The 16,596-nt window shown below is 43.2% G+C and overlaps 4 protein-coding genes across 5 annotated transcripts; all 4 read right to left on the bottom strand.

The window, feature by feature from the left end:
- Positions 1-491: 491 nt before the first annotated feature.
- LOC138123347 (beta-mannosidase-like) lies at positions 492-3,908 on the bottom strand. The gene is made up of 12 exons (XM_069038012.1): positions 3,745-3,908; positions 3,546-3,695; positions 3,348-3,496; positions 3,092-3,297; positions 2,789-3,041; positions 2,579-2,723; positions 2,241-2,526; positions 1,893-2,191; positions 1,417-1,842; positions 1,154-1,365; positions 894-1,100; positions 492-841 (listed from the first exon to the last, which is right to left on the bottom strand). The coding sequence occupies exons 1-12, from the start codon at positions 3,881-3,883 to the stop codon at positions 599-601; spliced, it is 2,715 nt and encodes a 904-aa protein (XP_068894113.1). The 5' UTR covers positions 3,884-3,908; the 3' UTR covers positions 492-598.
- Positions 3,909-5,291: 1,383 nt separating this feature from the next.
- On the bottom strand, positions 5,292-8,838 carry LOC138123348 (beta-mannosidase-like). Its single transcript, XM_069038013.1, has 12 exons — positions 8,653-8,838; positions 8,454-8,603; positions 8,256-8,404; positions 8,000-8,205; positions 7,697-7,949; positions 7,487-7,631; positions 7,149-7,434; positions 6,804-7,099; positions 6,328-6,753; positions 6,065-6,276; positions 5,806-6,012; positions 5,292-5,752 (listed from the first exon to the last, which is right to left on the bottom strand). The coding sequence occupies exons 1-12, from the start codon at positions 8,789-8,791 to the stop codon at positions 5,510-5,512; spliced, it is 2,712 nt and encodes a 903-aa protein (XP_068894114.1). The 5' UTR covers positions 8,792-8,838; the 3' UTR covers positions 5,292-5,509.
- Positions 8,839-10,198: 1,360 nt separating this feature from the next.
- LOC138123349 (beta-mannosidase-like) lies at positions 10,199-13,804 on the bottom strand. The gene is made up of 12 exons (XM_069038014.1): positions 13,557-13,804; positions 13,358-13,507; positions 13,160-13,308; positions 12,904-13,109; positions 12,604-12,853; positions 12,394-12,538; positions 12,056-12,341; positions 11,711-12,006; positions 11,235-11,660; positions 10,972-11,183; positions 10,713-10,919; positions 10,199-10,659 (listed from the first exon to the last, which is right to left on the bottom strand). Exons 1-12 carry the CDS (start codon positions 13,663-13,665, stop codon positions 10,417-10,419), a joined length of 2,679 nt encoding a protein of 892 aa, XP_068894115.1. The 5' UTR covers positions 13,666-13,804; the 3' UTR covers positions 10,199-10,416.
- Positions 13,805-13,818: 14 nt separating this feature from the next.
- Positions 13,819-16,537, bottom strand: LOC138123354 (uncharacterized). 2 transcript variants are annotated; one of them, XM_069038020.1, is made up of 4 exons: positions 16,248-16,537; positions 15,089-16,192; positions 14,637-14,830; positions 13,819-14,279 (listed from the first exon to the last, which is right to left on the bottom strand). In XM_069038020.1, exons 1-4 carry the CDS (start codon positions 16,282-16,284, stop codon positions 14,106-14,108), a joined length of 1,509 nt encoding a protein of 502 aa, XP_068894121.1. In that variant the 5' UTR covers positions 16,285-16,537; the 3' UTR covers positions 13,819-14,105. The 2 variants fall into 2 exon arrangements, with proteins under 2 accessions (XP_068894121.1, XP_068894119.1); XM_069038018.1 differs by having other exon boundaries at positions 14,637-14,839.
- Between the last annotated feature and the right edge of the window lie 59 nt (positions 16,538-16,596).

Below are 16,596 nucleotides of genomic sequence, written 5' to 3' on the forward strand. Positions count from 1 at the left end.
TGTTTAACAATCTTTTTTATTTAACGACACTAAATTTTTTATAAAGTGGTAAAATGGTGGAGGTGCCGGGTGAAACGCCTCAAAATTAAATTGTTCCAGTTTGTACAAAAGACACGACTTGTCTCCCACGGAAATAGTATATTATATTATAAGTGATAGAAATGCATCATTATACAAGAGTGAGAATTTTGACCGTCGAGTGCGCTTGCGCACGAGTGGGACACTTCTCACGAGTTTCATAATGGCATTTCGATCACGTGTGATATACGACGTTTTATCTTACAGGTGCAACTATTGCAAAAATCCAAGAAATGCAGTTTCATTCAAGTAAAATGACAGCTGTCAAATTTAGTCACTTGTGAGTGATTTATGTCAAGTTAAATGGCAACTGTCAAATTAACTCACTAGTGAGTACTTTATCTCACTTGTGATTAAAATTTGACTTCTGTCACCGAAAACAATGGTCTAAGGTAGCTCAAAAACTCCACCTGTAAGATAAAATATTTTATTTCATTTCAAATACTTGAAAACACAACAACTCGTAAGTATGCTAGTCTAGTACATTAATTCAACAGTCTTGGTAACAAAGTACAATTCTTTACATATAGGCTGGGTCTCGCAAGTGGGTGACTGTCAGAGAAGCTGTCAAATCGTCCAATGTTGTTAGGTCGTCAGCCGTAAAGATCACCGTCTTGGTAGGAAGCACGTGCAAGAACCCGTTCTCGGAAAACCTCCCTCGGATGTCGTGAGAGTCCAACCAGACAAACAAGGCCACAGCGTCCGTGCTGACCACGACCTCGAAGACTTCACCTACATCATCTAGTGGTGTAATCGAGTCGATCTACAACAATAAACGTCACCTTTGACACTCTCGACCGCCAACCGGTACTAACCTTGACGTTGGGATCGGCGAGGTTAGAATTTTTCAGTTTTTCAGGGAAGACGTGATTGAACGGCACCAAATGGTTGTTGTTTTCGTCGAGCAAATGCAGATGGAAGAAGCAATTGGTTTTGGCCTCGTTGTAGTCGCTGCCGCAACCCGCAGTGGTCAAAGCTGTGGCAGCGTCAATAGTGGTGACGAGCACGGCTTTGAGAGGGTCCTGAAATGCATCGACAATCAAGTGGTTTTGACAGCGATACCAATGCAACCTACCAGAGTTACTGGATACTCCACTGCGACAAGTGGTTCCAGCGAGTCCCACTTATAAATGTGAACCAACGCTTTGACCGTCACATCTGGCACTTGAAGATCATCCAGAACAGCAAAAACTTCCAAAGTTTGGTCTGTTAACGTGCCCGTTATTATCATGTGGTAGTAAAAGTAAAGGGCCTGGTAGTGCAACATTTTCCACCTTCCGGAATAGTCTGCAACAAGTAGGGTCAGCGTTTACGATGTTGGAAAAGGGGGACGCAGACCTATCCCGGACCAAGTGGGCGCCACCCACACGTCGTTCAGCTGCCAGAAGAGGGCGCCCATCGTGTAACCCTTGCCCTCCTCGTTGACACGCCCCTTGAAACTGCGATAGTGCTCGGTCTCGGTTTTGATGGCTTGAGCCTGATGTATCTGAGAGAAGTACACCAAGGCTTCGGCGTAGTTTTCGCTGGAGGGATCAGGCAGCGGCAGCTGCTGACCGATCAGGTCCAAATTTTGTTGGTTGCCGTCGGGATGGTGTTGTCGGTCCATCAGGAAAGCGCTGTCTGGTTTCAGATCGTCCAAATTGTCTGTGGCGGTGAGCCAAGCTTCGATGCTCGGCAGCGATTGGTAACCGTACTCGGAGGCGAACCGCGGAATCGGGAACGTCGACGGAGACCAACTGTCCGAAGAGTAGTCGTAAAAGTGCACTGAAAACACAAGGATAAGTCGAGAGTCGTGACAGATCACACAGTGCTACCGTCGCCGTAGAGGGGATCCCCCGGGTTATTGGAAACGTAGTCATCCTCAACCGACTTCGCTCCGTTTGTTGGACTGGACGTGATGAAGGTCGCATTCGGCAGGATCCGGAGGACTTCCGCTCCGATAGTGTCCACGTACAGCTTGATGTAGTCCTTTTTGAACTGGTCGAAGTTGTCCTGGGTGTCGTACCAGTTCTGCGCGAGCGCGCCTTCGTTCTCGTTGTTACCTGCCCAGACCACGACGCTGGGGTGACTGGCTAGTCTCTTCACTTGGTGCCTCACTTCGGCAACGACGTTCCTACAACAGTGACAGTTAGACGGGATTAAACGCAATCTCTGACACCTACTCTAAGTAGGCGTCGTCGGTGGGGTACAGAGCGCACGCGAACATGAAGTCTTGCCAGATAAGGATGCCGTACTCGTCGGCCAAGTCGTAGAAATAATCAGACTCGTAGACGCCGCCGCCCCAAACTCTTAGCATGTTCATGTTGACGTCTCTGGCACTTTGCATCAGTCTTTCGATTGTGTCTTTGTCCTGTCCTCTCTCGGGGAGGACGCTGATTGGGATTTCGTTGGCGCCTTTGGCGAAGATTGGGTGGCCGTTCACTTTGAAATAAAAGCTCAGACCCTGGTCTAGAAGTCCAAAGAGTGGGTTAAAGTGTTCGTGAAAATTGCACAGCCTCACCTAGCTCTTCTTGAACCAACTCGACATTTCTGAACCCGATTCTCACCGACGTTTCGTCGTATTCACGTTCACCTTCGTAACGGACACTTACATTGTACAAGGTTTGACTGCCGTAGCCGTTCGGCCACCAAGGAGTAACTTCATCCTTAAATTATTTATACAAGCGGGAACCAACAAATAAAATAACGTGAAATAGAAAAAGCAACTTACTTCGTAAAATTTAAATGTCAGTATTTCACCAGTTTCAGGATTGTAAGGAGTATCAAAAGGATCAGAGGTAGTTACCGATTTGTCGTCTACTATTATGCCTACATAAAGATAGCCTGAAATCGGACCTAAGTCGCCTGCATTCAAATACGTGGTGACCGTAAGGTACCACACATCCCCCTCTGGGTTTTGTTGTGTTGTCGCCACAACATAATCGATAACACCGTTCTTCAAACCTTCCAAATATATGTCCTTCCTACAAAACTCGCGATGTATTCGAAAAACAATTCGAGCACCGTGAAATACCAAATCCCGACTGACGCAAATGCCGGACCCCAGTCCCAAGAAAACGACGCTTGCATTTTCCTTATGCGATTAGCGTGACAGATTCCGTGATAGGCGTCGTCAGGACATTCCGGGGGAACCACATATTCGTTACTCGGATCCTCCGCCAAGGCCTTGGCTTTGTTAACCGCCGAAATAAACTTCACCTCGATGGAGTTGGTGCCCACCTGCGACTCACATTTTACTATCAGTTTTTACTCGTGATCGCTAACTCTACTTTCAGTTGGTCTTTCACGTCGAATTCGTAACGAACGAACATGTTTTGGCTGCTCCCAACTTCCACGTCGTTGATGTAAATCGTGGCGAAGGTGTCCAGACCCTCGCAGACCAAGTAGATCACGTTGTGAGCCAAGAGGGAATCGTCAACTGAAATTTGAAGTTTCGTGATTAGGATTGACATGGGGAATGACGAGACCTTCGAACTCCGAAGCGTACGTCCAGTCGCTCAGGCCGACCCAGCTGTAGTTGGAGTCTCCATAGCCGTAAAAAATGTCGGCAATGTCGTTGTGTTTCATCAGATCGGAGAAGATTCCTCCGGGAACTGTGGCATCCGGGATTACGATTTCTGAAGAGGAAATTGGTGAGTTTATGATGTGATGTTGCAAGTGACATACCTGCGTCGCCTCCAGTCGCTGTCCATTGCCCGTTCAGAGGTTGGCGTTTGAGGGCAGCGCCCAGAGCAACACTCGCTACCAAGAGCAGAAATTTCATGCACAGTGTCATTGTGTTGTCGTTTGTTGCACCGATTGTCATGAATGACTTATATAGATCTCACGGACGATCCATAATCTTGTTGATAATAACAAGTTATTGTGTTAACCGAGGTCTTAGCAACAATCAAGACAAAACACTTGATGTGTCAAACATGATAGATCGAAGTGATAAGAATAAATAGACATATCTATAAGGTACTCGTACAAGTAATTTTAGAAAAAGATACCTAGGTACCTATATGTTTTGTAACGAGATAAGAACAAATTCGTTTGTTATAATATTCATTGCGAAAATAACCACCGATATTAATCAACAAGACTCTGGTTAGGAAAAATTTGCTATCTACATTTAACGGAATGTTCCAACGAAGTGGACAATTGTGGAATCATTTCACGACACGAATAAAACTTAAAAAATATGTCACTATAATTTAAATGGTTAAATATGACACCTACTCCTTACAGAAAGTACTGTTAGCACAAATTCGTAATGCTCACAGATCTGTAAAAACATTTTCGTGACGCCCAGCATTGTCTCAATTTATGACGAAGAATTGGTCGTACAGTTCACATCTTATGCTTCAAGATCTGATTTCGCTGTTCTCGGAGATTCGATTGTTTTTTCCTTTATTCTAAAGCTCGAGGCGTGAGTCTCTGGTGCAACAAAAGAAAGAAATTCGATGGAACTTGAGGCCTGTTTTTTATTAATTTGTGTCGTAATAAACTAAGACTTTTTATTTAGGTATACATTAGATTTTTTATTAGTGCTCTACAGGTATAATTCATAGTGTATAGTATTTTTATATTATTCACTTAAAATTTTTTGTCACCATGTCACCACACTACGGAAATCTACAAACACTTTAACTCTGGTACTACAGTGTCGGACAATTTTCCTTTCTCCCATGAGAGTTTTCTTTGGTGACTGTTTAAGTTTTTTTATCGTTTTATGCTCAATAAAATACTTCTAAATAGTAGTTTATTTAATGAGTTCGTGTGTAAATTGGCCTTTTTTTGGCACTCGTGGGCCTTTAAAACGCTCATACCAAAAAAAGTCCAATTTACACACTAATGAGTTCAATACAATGTTTTTTTGTTCGACGAGCACCTTAAAGGCTCCAAATCCTTTAAAATCTTTTTTTGTTCGACACTGTCAGAATTTGAGAATTTTCTCCTATGTGAACGGATTTTGATAAATGTCGCCACTTGTCAAAACGAAACGTCAAGCTAATTTTAAAGATTTTAAGCGATTTGGAGCCTTTATGGGGCTCGTCGAATAAAAAAACGTTGCATTCAACTCGTTCGTGTGTAAATTGGGCCTTTTTTAGCACGAGTGGGCCATTTTAAAACGCGAGTGAAACGAGTGACATAAGTCATTTGCGCCACAATGGTTTTTTGATTTTTGAACAGCGTTTATACATTTTTATGAGATCATAAAATGGTGGAGGTGCCGGGTGGTTATTTATTTTATTTCCAACACTTGAAAACACATCAACTCGTAAGTATGCTAGTCTAGTACGGTGCCATCAATTAAAAAATAAATCGAGTCGGCGTGTTACCTATGGCAACCCATGCTATAGCATAGGCTCCAAAGCAAACTCGATTAATTTTTTAAATGATCGCTCGGTACATTAATTCAACAGTATTGGTAACACGGTCCAATTCTTTACAAATAGGCTGGGTCTCGCAAGTGGGTGATTGTCAAAGAAGCTGTCAAATCGTCCAATGTCGTTACGTCATCAGCCGTAAAGACCACCGTCTTGGTAGGAAGCACGTGCAAGAACCCGTTCTCGGAAAACCTCCCTCTGATATCATGAGAGTCCAACCAGACAAACAAGGCCACAGCGTCCGTGCTGACCACGACCTCGAAGACTTTGCCTTCATCATCCGTCGGTGTAATCGAGTCGATCTGCAACAATAAACGTCACCTTCTGCCACTCTCGACCGCCAACCGGTACTAACCTTGACGTTGGGGTCGGCGAGGTTAGAATTTTTCAGTTTTTCAGGGAAGACGTGATTGAACGGCACCAAATGGTTGTTGTTTTCGTCGAGCAAATGAAGATGGAAGAAGCAATTGGTTTTGGCCTCGTTGTAGTCGCTGCCGCAACCCGCAGTGGTCAAAGCTGTGGCAGCGTCAATAGTGGTGACGAGCACGGCTTTGAGGGGGTCCTGAAATGATCGACAATCAAGTGGTTTTGACAGCGATACCAATCCAACCTACCAGAGTTACTGGATACTCCACTGCGACAAGTGGTTCCAGCGAGTCCCACTTATAAATGTGAACCAACGCTTTGACCGTCACATCTGGCACTTGAAGATCATCCAGAACAGCGTAAACTTCCAAAGTTTGGTCTGTTAACCTGCCCGTTATTATCATGTGGTAGTAAAAGTAAAGGGCCTGGTAGTGCAACATTTTCCACCTTCCGGAATAGTCTGCAACAATTAGGGTCAGCGTTTACGATGTTGGAAAAGGGGAACGCAGACCTATCCCGGACCAAGTGGGCGCCACCCACACATCGTTCAGCTGCCAGAAGAGGGCCCCCATCGTATAACCCTTGCCCTCCTCGTTGACGCGGCCCTTGAAACTGCGATAGTGCTCGGTCTCGGTTTTGATGGCTTGAGCCTGATATATCTGAGAGAAGTACACCAAAGCTTTGACATAGTTTTCGCTGGAGGGATCAGGCAGCTGCAACTGCTGACCGATCAGGTCCAAATTTTGTTGGTTGCCGTCGGGATGGCGTTGTCGGTACATCAAGAAAGCGCTGTCTGGTCTCAAATCGTCCAAACTGTCTGTGGCGGTGAGCCAAGATTCAATACTCGGCATCGATTGGTAACCGTACTCGGAGGCGAACCGCGGAATCGGGAACGTCGACGGAGACCAACTGTCCGAAGAGTAATCGTAAAAGTGTACTGAAAACAGGAGGATAAATCGAGAGTCGTGACAGCTCACACAGCGCTACCGTCACCGTACAGCTCGTCTCCTGGGTTTTCGGCGATGAAGTTTTCCTCAACAGACTCCGCTCCGTTTGTTGGACTTGACGTAATAAAAGTCGCATTCGGCAGGATCCGGAGGACTTCTCTTTCGATAGTGTTCACGTAGAGTTTGATGTAGTCGTTCTTATACTGGTCGAGGTCCTGAATTCCCCAAATATTCTGCGAGAGCCCCCCTTCGTTCTCGTTGTTACCTGCCCAGATCGCGATGCTGGAGTGGCTGGCGAGTCTCTTTACTTGGTGACTTACTTCGGCAACGACGTTCCTATAACAGTGACAGTTAGACGGGATTAAACGCAATCTCTGACACCTACTCTAAGTAGGCGTCGTCGGTGGGGTACAGAGCGCACGCGAACATGAAGTCTTGCCAGATAAGGATGCCGTACTCGTCGGCCAGGTCGTAGAAATAATCAGACTCGTAGACGCCGCCGCCCCAAACTCTTAGCATGTTCATGTTGACGTCTCTGGCACTTTGCATCAGTCTTTCGATTGTGTCTTTGTCCTGTCCTCTCTCGGGGAGGACGCTGATTGGGATTTCGTTGGCGCCTTTGGCGAAAATTGGGTGGCCGTTCACTTTGAAATAAAAGCTCAGACCCTGGTCTAGAAGTCCAAAGAGTGGGTTAAAGTGTTCGTGAAAATTGCACAGCCTCACCTAGCTCTTCTTGAACCAACTCGACATTTCTGAACCCGATTCTCACCGACGTTTCGTCGTATTCACGTTCACCTTCGTAACGGACACTCACATTGTACAAGGTTTGACTGCCGTAGCCGTTCGGCCACCAAGGAGTAACGTCATCCTTAAATTATTTATACAAGCGGGAACCAACAAATAAAATAACGTAAAATAAAAAAAGCAACTTACTTCGTAAAATTTAAATGTCAGTATTTCACCAGTTTCAGGATCGTAAGGAGTATCAAAAGGATCAGAGGTAGTTACCGATTTGTCGTCTACTATTATGCCTACATAAAGATAGCCTGAAATCGGACCTAAGTCGCCTGCATTCAAATACGTGGTGACCGTAAGGTACCACACATCCCCCTCGGGGTTTTGTTGTGTTGTCGCCACAACATAATCGATAACACCGTTCTTCAAACCTTCCAAATATATGTCCTTCCTACAAAACTCGCGATGTATTCGAAAAACAATTCGAGCACCGTGAAATACCAAATCCCGACTGACGCAAATGCCGGACCCCAGTCCCAAGAAAACGACGCTTGCATTTTCCTTATGCGATTAGCGTGACAGATTCCGTGATAGGCGTCGTCAGGACATTCCGGGGGAACCACATATTCGTTACTCGGATCCTCCGCCAAGGCCTTGGCTTTGTTAACCGCCGAACTAAACTTCACCTCGATGGAGTTGGTGCCCACCTGCAACTCACATTTTACTATCAGTTTTTACTCGTGATCGCTAACTCTACTTTCAGTTGGTCTTTCACGTCGAATTCGTAACGAACGAACATGTTTTGGCTGCTCCCAACTTCCACGTCGTTGATGTAAATCGTGGCGAAGGTGTCCAGACCCTCGCAGACCAAGTAGATCACGTTGTGAGCCAAGAGGGAATCGTCAACTGAAATTTGAAGTTTCGTGATTAGGATTGACGTGGGAAATGACGAGACCTTCGAACTCCGAAGCGTACGTCCAGTCGCTCAGGCCGACCCAGCTGTAGTTGGAGTCTCCATAGCCGTAAAAAATGTCGGTGATGTCGTTGTTTTTCATCAGATCGGAGAAGATTCCTCCGGGAACTGTGGCATCCGGGATTACGATTTCTGAAGAGGAAATTGGTGAGTTTATGATGTGATGTTGCAAGTGACATACCTGCGTCGCCTCCAGTGGCTGTCCATTGCCCGTTCAGAGATTGGCGTTTGAGGGCAGCGCCCAGAGCAACACTCGCTACCAAGAGCAGAAATTTCATGCACAGTGTCATTGTGTTGTCGTTTGTTGCACCGATTGTCATGAATGACTTATATAGATCTCACGGACGATCCATAATCTTGTTGATAATAACAAGTTATTGTGTTAACCGAGGTCTTAGCAACAATCAAGACAAAACACTTGATGTGTCAAACATGATAGATCGAAGTGATAAGTATAAATAGACATATCTATAAGGTACTCGTACAAGTAATTTTAGAAAAAGATACCTAGGTACCTATATGTTTTGTAACGAGATAAGAACAAATTCGTTTGTTATAATATTCATTGCGAAAATAACCACCGATATTAATCAACAAGACTCTAGTTAGGAAAAATTTGCTATCACATTTAACGGAATGTTCCAACGAACTGAACAATTGTTGAATCATTTCACGACACGAATAAAATTTTAAAAATATGTCACTATAATTTAAATGGTTGAATATGACACCTACTTCTTACAGAAAGTACTGTTAGCACAAATTCGTAATGCTCACAGATCTGTAAAAACATTTTCGTGACGCCCAGCATTGTCTCAATTTATGACGAAGAATTGGTCGTACAGTTCACATCTTATGCTTCAAGATCTGATTTCGCTGTTCTCGGAGATTCGATTGTTTTTTCCTTTATTCTAAAGCTCGAGGCGTGAGTCTCTGGTGCAACAAAAGAAAGAAATTCGATGGAACTTGAGGCCTGTTTTTTATTAATTTGTGTCGTAATAAACTAAGACTTTTTATTTAGGTATACATTAGATTTTTTATTAGTGCTCTACAGGTATAATTCATAGTGTATAGTATTTTTATATTATTCACTTAAAATTTTTTGTCACCATGTCACCACACTACGGAAATCTACAAACACTTTAACTCTTGTACTACAGTGTCGGACAATTTTCCTTTCTCCCATGAGAGTTTTCTTTGGTGACTGTTTAAGTTTTTTTTTATCGTTTTATGCTCAATAAAATACTTCTAAATAGTAGTTTATTTAATGAGTTCGTGTGTAAATTGGCCTTTTTTTGGCACTCGTGGGCCTTTAAAACGCTCATGCCAAAAAAAGTCCAATTTACACACTAATGAGTTCAATACAAGGTTTTTTTGTTCGACGAGCACCTTAAAGGCTCCAAATCCTTTAAAATCTTTTTTTGTTCGACACTGTCAGAATTTGAGAATTTTCTCATGTGAACAGATTTTGATAAATGTCACCACTTGTCAAAACGAAACGTCAAGCTAATTTTAAAGATTTTAAGCGATTTGGAGCCTTTATGGGGCTCGTCGAACAAAAAAACGTTGCATTCAACTCGTTCGTGTGTAAATTGGGCCTTTTTTAGCACGAGTGGGCCATTTTAAAACGCGAGTGAAACGAGTGACATAAGTCATTTGCGCCACAATGGTTTTTTGATTTTTGAACAGCGTTTATACATTTTTATGAGATCATAAAATGGTGGAGGTGCCGGGTGGTTATTTATTTTATTTCCAACACTTGAAAACACATCAACTCGTAAGTATGCTAGTCTAGTACGGTGCCATCAATTAAAAAATAAATCGAGTCGGCGTGTTACCTATGACAACCCATGCTATAGCATAGGCTCCAAAGCAAACTCGATTAATTTTTTAAATGATCGCTCGGTACATTAATTCAACAGTATTGGTAACACGGTCCAATTCTTTACAAATAGGCTGGGTCTCGCAAGTGGGTGATTGTCAAAGAAGCTGTCAAATCGTCCAATGTCGTTACGTCATCAGCCGTAAAGACCACCGTCTTGGTAGGAAGCACGTGCAAGAACCCGTTCTCGGAAAACCTCCCTCTGATATCATGAGAGTCCAACCAGACAAACAAGGCCACAGCGTCCGTGCTGACCACGACCTCGAAGACTTTGCCTTCATCATCCGTCGGTGTAATCGAGTCGATCTGCAACAATAAACGTCACCTTCTGCCACTCTCGACCGCCAACCGGTACTAACCTTGACGTTGGGATCGGCGAGGTTAGAATTTTTCAGTTTTTCAGGGAAGACGTGATTGAACGGCACCAAATGGTTGTTGTTTTCGTCGAGCAAATGAAGATGGAAGAAGCAATTGGTTTTGGCCTCGTTGTAGTCGCTGCCGCAACCCGCAGTGGTCAAAGCTGTGGCAGCGTCAATAGTGGTGACGAGCACGGCTTTGAGGGGGTCCTGAAATGATCGACAATCAAGTGGTTTTGACAGCGATACCAATCCAACCTACCAGAGTTACTGGATACTCCACTGCGACAAGTGGTTCCAGCGAGTCCCACTTATAAATGTGAACCAACGCTTTGACCGTCACATCTGGCACTTGAAGATCATCCAGAACAGCGTAAACTTCCAAAGTTTGGTCTGTTAACCTGCCCGTTATTATCATGTGGTAGTAAAAGTAAAGGGCCTGGTAGTGCAACATTTTCCACCTTCCGGAATAGTCTGCAACAATTAGGGTCAGCGTTTACGATTTTGGAAAAGGGGGACGCAGACCTATCCCGGACCAAGTGGGCGCCACCCACACATCGTTCAGCTGCCAGAAGAGGGCCCCCATCGTATAACCCTTGCCCTCCTCGTTGACGCGGCCCTTGAAACTGCGATAGTGCTCGGTCTCGGTTTTGATGGCTTGAGCCTGATATATCTGAGAGAAGTACACCAAAGCTTTGACATAGTTTTCGCTGGAGGGATCAGGCAGCTGCAACTGCTGACCGATCAGGTCCAAATTTTGTTGGTTGCCGTCGGGATGGCGTTGTCGGTACATCAAGAAAGCGCTGTCTGGTCTCAAATCGTCCAAACTGTCTGTGGCGGTGAGCCAAGATTCAATACTCGGCATCGATTGGTAACCGTACTCGGAGGCGAACCGCGGAATCGGGAACGTCGACGGAGACCAACTGTCCGAAGAGTAATCGTAAAAGTGTACTGAAAACAGGAGGATAAATCGAGAGTCGTGACAGCTCACACAGCGCTACCGTCACCGTACAGCTCGTCTCCTGGGTTTTCGGCGATGAAGTTTTCCTCAACAGACTCCGCTCCGTTTGTTGGACTTGACGTAATAAAAGTCGCATTCGGCAGGATCCGGAGGACTTCTCTTTCGATAGTGTTCACGTAGAGTTTGATGTAGTCGTTCTTATACTGGTCGAGGTCCTGAATTCCCCAAATATTCTGCGAGAGCCCCCCTTCGTTCTCGTTGTTACCTGCCCAGATCGCGATGCTGGAGTGGCTGGCGAGTCTCTTTACTTGGTGACTTACTTCGGCAACGACGTTCCTATAACAGTGACAGTTAGACGGGATTAAACGCAATCTCTGACACCTACTCTAAGTAGGCGTCGTCGGTGGGGTACAGAGCGCACGCGAACATGAAGTCTTGCCAGATAAGGATGCCGTACTCGTCGGCCAGGTCGTAGAAATAATCAGACTCGTAGACGCCGCCGCCCCAAACTCTTAACATGTTCATGTTGACGTCTCTGGCACTTTGCATTAGTCTTTTGATTGTGTCATTGTCCTGTCCTCTCTCGGGGAGGACGTTGATTGGGATTTCGTTGGCCCCTTTGGCGAAGACAGGATAGCCGTTCACTTTGAAATAAAAGCTCAAACCCTGGTCTGGAAGTCCAACGACTGGATTAAAGTGTTCGTGAAAATTGCACAGCCTCACCTAGCTCTTCTTGAACCAACTCGACAGTTCTGAACCCGATTCTCACCGACGTTTCGTCGTATTCACGTTCACCTTCGTAACGGACACTCACATTGTACAAGGTTTGACTGCCGTAGCCGTTCGGCCACCAAGGAGTAACTTCATCCTTAAATTATTTATACAAGCGGGAACCAACAAATAAAATAACGTGAAATAAAAAACGCAACTTACCTCGTAAAATTTAAATGTCACTGTTTCACCAGCTTCAGGATCGTAAGTATCAAAACCATCAGAGATATTTTCCGATTTGTCGTCTACTATTATGCTTACAACAAGAATGCCTGAAATCGGATTTAAGTCGCCTGCAGTCAAATACGTGGTGACCGTAAGGTACCACATATCCCCCTCGGGGTTTTGTTGTGTTGTCGCCACAACATAATCGATAACACCGTTCTTCAAACCTTCCAAATATATGTCCTTCCTACAAAACTCGCGATGTATTCGAAAAACAATTCGAGAACCGTGAAATACCAAATCCCGACTGACGCAAATGCCGGACCCCAGTCCCAAGAAAACGACGCTTGCATTTTCCTTATGCGATTGGCGTGACAGATTCCGTGAGACTCAGCGCTAGGACATTCCGGAGGGATCACATATTCGTTACTAGGATCCTCCGCCAAAGCCTTGGCTTTGTTAACCGCCGAAATAAACTTCACCTCGATGGTGTTGGTGCCCACCTGCGGCTCACATTTTACTATCAGTTTTTACGCGTGATCGCTAACTCTACTTTCAGTTGGTCTTTCACGTCGAATTCGTAACGAACGAACATGTTTTGGCTGCTCCCAACTTCCACCTCGTTGATGTAAATCGTGGCGAAAGTGTCTAGACCCTCGCAGACCAAGTAGATCACGTCGTGAGCCAAGAGGGAATCGTCAACTGCAATTTGAAGTTTCGTGACTAGGATTGACATAGGAAATGACGAGACCATCGAACTCCGAAGCGTACGTCCAGTCGCTCAGGCCGACCCAGCTGTAGTTGGTGTCTCCATAACCGTAAAAAATGTCGGGGATGATGTCGCTGTTCATAAGATCGGAGAAAATTCCTCCGGGAACTGTGGCATTCGGGATTATGATTTCTGAAGGGGAAATTGTTGAGTTTATGATGTGACGTTGCAAGTGACATACCCGGGTCGCTTCCAGTCGCTGTCCATTGCCCGTCCAGAGATTGGCGTTTGAGGGCAGCGCCCAGAGCAGCACTCGCCACCAACAGCAGAAATTTCATGCAGATTCTCATTCTGTTGACGCTTGTTACGCCGACTGTAGTGAATGATTTGTAGAAATATTTGATCGCGCGATCAATAATTTTGTTGATAATAACAGATTATCGTGTAAACCCAGGCCTTAGGAACAATCAGTATTTGATTTGTGACAGATCGAGACAAGTGAGTATAGAAAATGATATATATTTTGCAACGAGATAAGAACAAATTCGTTTATATTAATATCCATTACAAAAATACTTTACAACAAACTAGAAATATTAAACAACTGTAACGATTCTGTTCTAGGAGAAATTTACAAACTTGAATGCAACGTCCCGAGGAACCGGATGACTGTTGAAATGTTTCGGGACACAAGAAAACTTAAAAAAATATATAACTATTTATAATTTAAATGGCTTAAGTATGACACCTGCTCCTCACACACAATACTGATATCACAAATTCGTAACGCTCACATATCTGTAATTTTTTTCGCGATGCACTGCTTCACGTGTACTTCGTATTCTGTGTTCATCCCGAACAATTGGTCGCACAGTTCGCATTTTATGCTTTGGACTCTAGTTCTGCTGTTCTCCGGGGGAGGTTCGGTTGTTTCTTCTTCGATTCCGCAAGTCGAGGCGTGGGTCTTTATCGCAACAAAAAATATCACTATAGTATATTATTATACGAGTTTTATAAGACACTTTATTATGACACGAGTTGGTTGTAGAACGAGTGTCACAGTGCGTCTTATAAAACGAGTGTAATGTGCTATTTTTTCTACTTTGGTCTAATTATGAAATAATCATTGGCATTTCTGTGAAATTTATGTCAAATGTTTTAATTGTTAACAGGAGCTCGCTAGAGATGCCGGCGGCCGGCGTGCTATTACAGCAATACCAACGTAATACGTAAAAAAAAAAAAAAACAAAAACAGTTTCACAAAAAGTACCTTTGATACCAAAGTACAAAAACGAGTTTAACCGTTTGACGACAGTCTTACCTCTATTTCCGTTTGCAAAAACTGTTTATTGCATATGGGACAGTTTCTTTTCTCGACCTTGGGACCTTCTTCGACGCCTTTTGGGCTCTTCGCCTTTTGTTTGGATTTAATATCCGCGCGGAGATTCGTGTAACGTTTCAGAACTGGGCTCTCAGGGCGGGTTTCGGGTTTTATCTCGATTTTGTCTTTGCTTACTAAAAAAGCTTATGAAAATCAAAGTGTAAAGTGTTGTTCCGCTGACAACAACAAATCTGTTGCCAAGTACTCAAAATATGTATCTGATTGATCAAAGTTTTTATCGAGATCGTTTCATAACTCGGCCTTGGATGTACATCCTAACATCTTAACACAAATTTATCATTTTGAATGAGCCACTTGGAAACATGATAATCAAATCGATCGATCGGGAAATAATATACATGGATCAACATTTAATTGATGCTGTTGCTTACCTTCCAATTTTGGTGGCTTTTTTGCTCTGGACCCCTTCTTCCCGGGGATCGGAGGTATGACTCGTTTTCTAACAAAATTATCCTCGCTGCTGCTTTGCTGTTCTTCAACAGAACTGTTCGACCTATCTTCCATGTCCTCTAAGTTGGGTAGAGTCTTCTCAAAATTGTCCATTTCTTCCTGTTGCTGCTTCTTGTGTTCAACCACATTTGCCAGTTTATCGAGCAGCGCCTCAGATCTTGATGACGGTTTTTTTGTGGAAAGCAAGCGCCTTTGAGTATCTTTTTTGGGCTTCAGATTTTTTGGATTGGTCTTTTCATCAGCGTGAATTTCTTCAGGGATGGTGTAAGGGATATCCATTATAATTTTGGTGTCTGGGTTGTCAGCTTTATTTTTCTTAACTAAATATGTTAAATCGCCGTCACTGTCGTCTTCTACATCTGTGTATATTTTTCTTTTGATCTGGCGACCTGCACGGCTAATGTAGAGATCTTGTACTGGTGGTGGTTCTTCTGTAAATTCATCTGTGCTTCCATTTTCATCATCCAGCTCACTTTTTATTAAAGAATTTTTACATTTATTTGAGGAAAGGATTGGTTTTGGATAGGGAGCTCTGTGAAGAGAACTTTTAGCTAAATGTACTCTAAGTTTTTCAATTTTTGTGTAATAATCATGTAACAACTTTGCTTGTTCTTGCATTGTGTATTTCTCATATTCTTGATTTGTTGCTATTGGAAGGTTAAAAACAGGTTTATGACACACAATTTTTAAAGATATCCCTGAAGGTTCAACCAAATCTTGGAATGTAATCTCAAATTCCTTTTTTGTGGACAACTCTTTTTTTGTGGACAACTCTTTTTCTATGTCTAAAATATCAATTGGTACTTTCTGTTTGGTCCACTTTTCATGTGTGAAAGGCTTGTCTTTATTAAGATTACTAGAAATATTATCATTTGTACTGCTACTAGTACAAAGCTTTTGTGTTTCCATTCGATTATATTTTCTTTGATCTTCCTCGATGCTAGCTGATTCCTTAGACATATTAATAGCTTCTTGTAACTCCATCATTTCCTTCTGTGTTATATCATCTTCAGTAGAACCACTATCTGTAAATTATAAAATGCAGACTTATCCGACAACTTTGAAACACCAATCAAGTACCTTCCAAAAATTGTTTAAACTTATTTTCAAAATTCATTATTTTTTGATAAGACTAGAAACGATAAGTTCCAGAATAAAATAAAATCAACTGCAAAATTCAAGTATTCTTCATAAAAAAACATTCATTTTTGGAGGTTAAGAATAGATCAAATTTTGACACTTGACAGTTTATTTGGCGGGATCTACTTTATGGCGTTTAACGTTTAATGTATTTCGCAAAAAAGGCCTCTTCACAATTTTAATTTTGTCTAATAATTGTCGAACATGAATGAATTCATGGACAAAATTTCACAACATAAAACGATTTGGATGAATTTAAAATAAAATGTCAATTGTCAAAATTTGCCCG

The sequence above is a fragment of the Tenebrio molitor genome, chromosome 2, assembly GCF_963966145.1.
Source record: "Tenebrio molitor chromosome 2, icTenMoli1.1, whole genome shotgun sequence".
NCBI lineage: Eukaryota > Metazoa > Arthropoda > Insecta > Coleoptera > Tenebrionidae > Tenebrio > Tenebrio molitor.

Excerpts from the sequence above, each read along its gene's own strand:
- LOC138123347 (XM_069038012.1), bottom strand. The coding sequence starts at position 3,883 with ATGACAATCGGTGCAACAAACGACAACACAATGACACTGTGCATGAAA. Across the intron at positions 3,298-3,347 it reads ACGTGAAAGACCAACTGAAA|GTGGGCACCAACTCCATCGA; the intron begins GTAGAGTTAGCG and ends TGTGAGTCGCAG. Across the intron at positions 2,724-2,788 it reads TGACATTTAAATTTTACGAA|GATGAAGTTACTCCTTGGTG; the intron begins GTAAGTTGCTTT and ends AAATAATTTAAG.
- LOC138123348 (XM_069038013.1), bottom strand. The coding sequence starts at position 8,791 with ATGACAATCGGTGCAACAAACGACAACACAATGACACTGTGCATGAAA. Across the intron at positions 8,604-8,652 it reads AGCCACTGGAGGCGACGCAG|AAATCGTAATCCCGGATGCC; the intron begins GTATGTCACTTG and ends TTTCCTCTTCAG. Across the intron at positions 7,100-7,148 it reads ACCGACGACGCCTACTTAGA|GAACGTCGTTGCCGAAGTAA; the intron begins GTAGGTGTCAGA and ends TCACTGTTATAG.
- LOC138123349 (XM_069038014.1), bottom strand. The coding sequence starts at position 13,665 with ATGAGAATCTGCATGAAATTTCTGCTGTTGGTGGCGAGTGCTGCTCTG. Across the intron at positions 12,854-12,903 it reads TTTGCGTCAGTCGGGATTTG|GAAGGACATATATTTGGAAG; the intron begins GTATTTCACGGT and ends CGAGTTTTGTAG. Across the intron at positions 10,660-10,712 it reads TCGCCGATCCCAACGTCAAG|ATCGACTCGATTACACCGAC; the intron begins GTTAGTACCGGT and ends TTATTGTTGCAG.
- LOC138123354 (XM_069038018.1), bottom strand. The coding sequence starts at position 16,284 with ATGAATTTTGAAAATAAGTTTAAACAATTTTTGGAAG. Across the intron at positions 16,193-16,247 it reads GTTTAAACAATTTTTGGAAG|ATAGTGGTTCTACTGAAGAT; the intron begins GTACTTGATTGG and ends TATAATTTACAG. Across the intron at positions 14,280-14,636 it reads TTTTGCAAACGGAAATAGAG|ACCCACGCCTCGACTTGCGG; the intron begins GTAAGACTGTCG and ends GTTGCGATAAAG.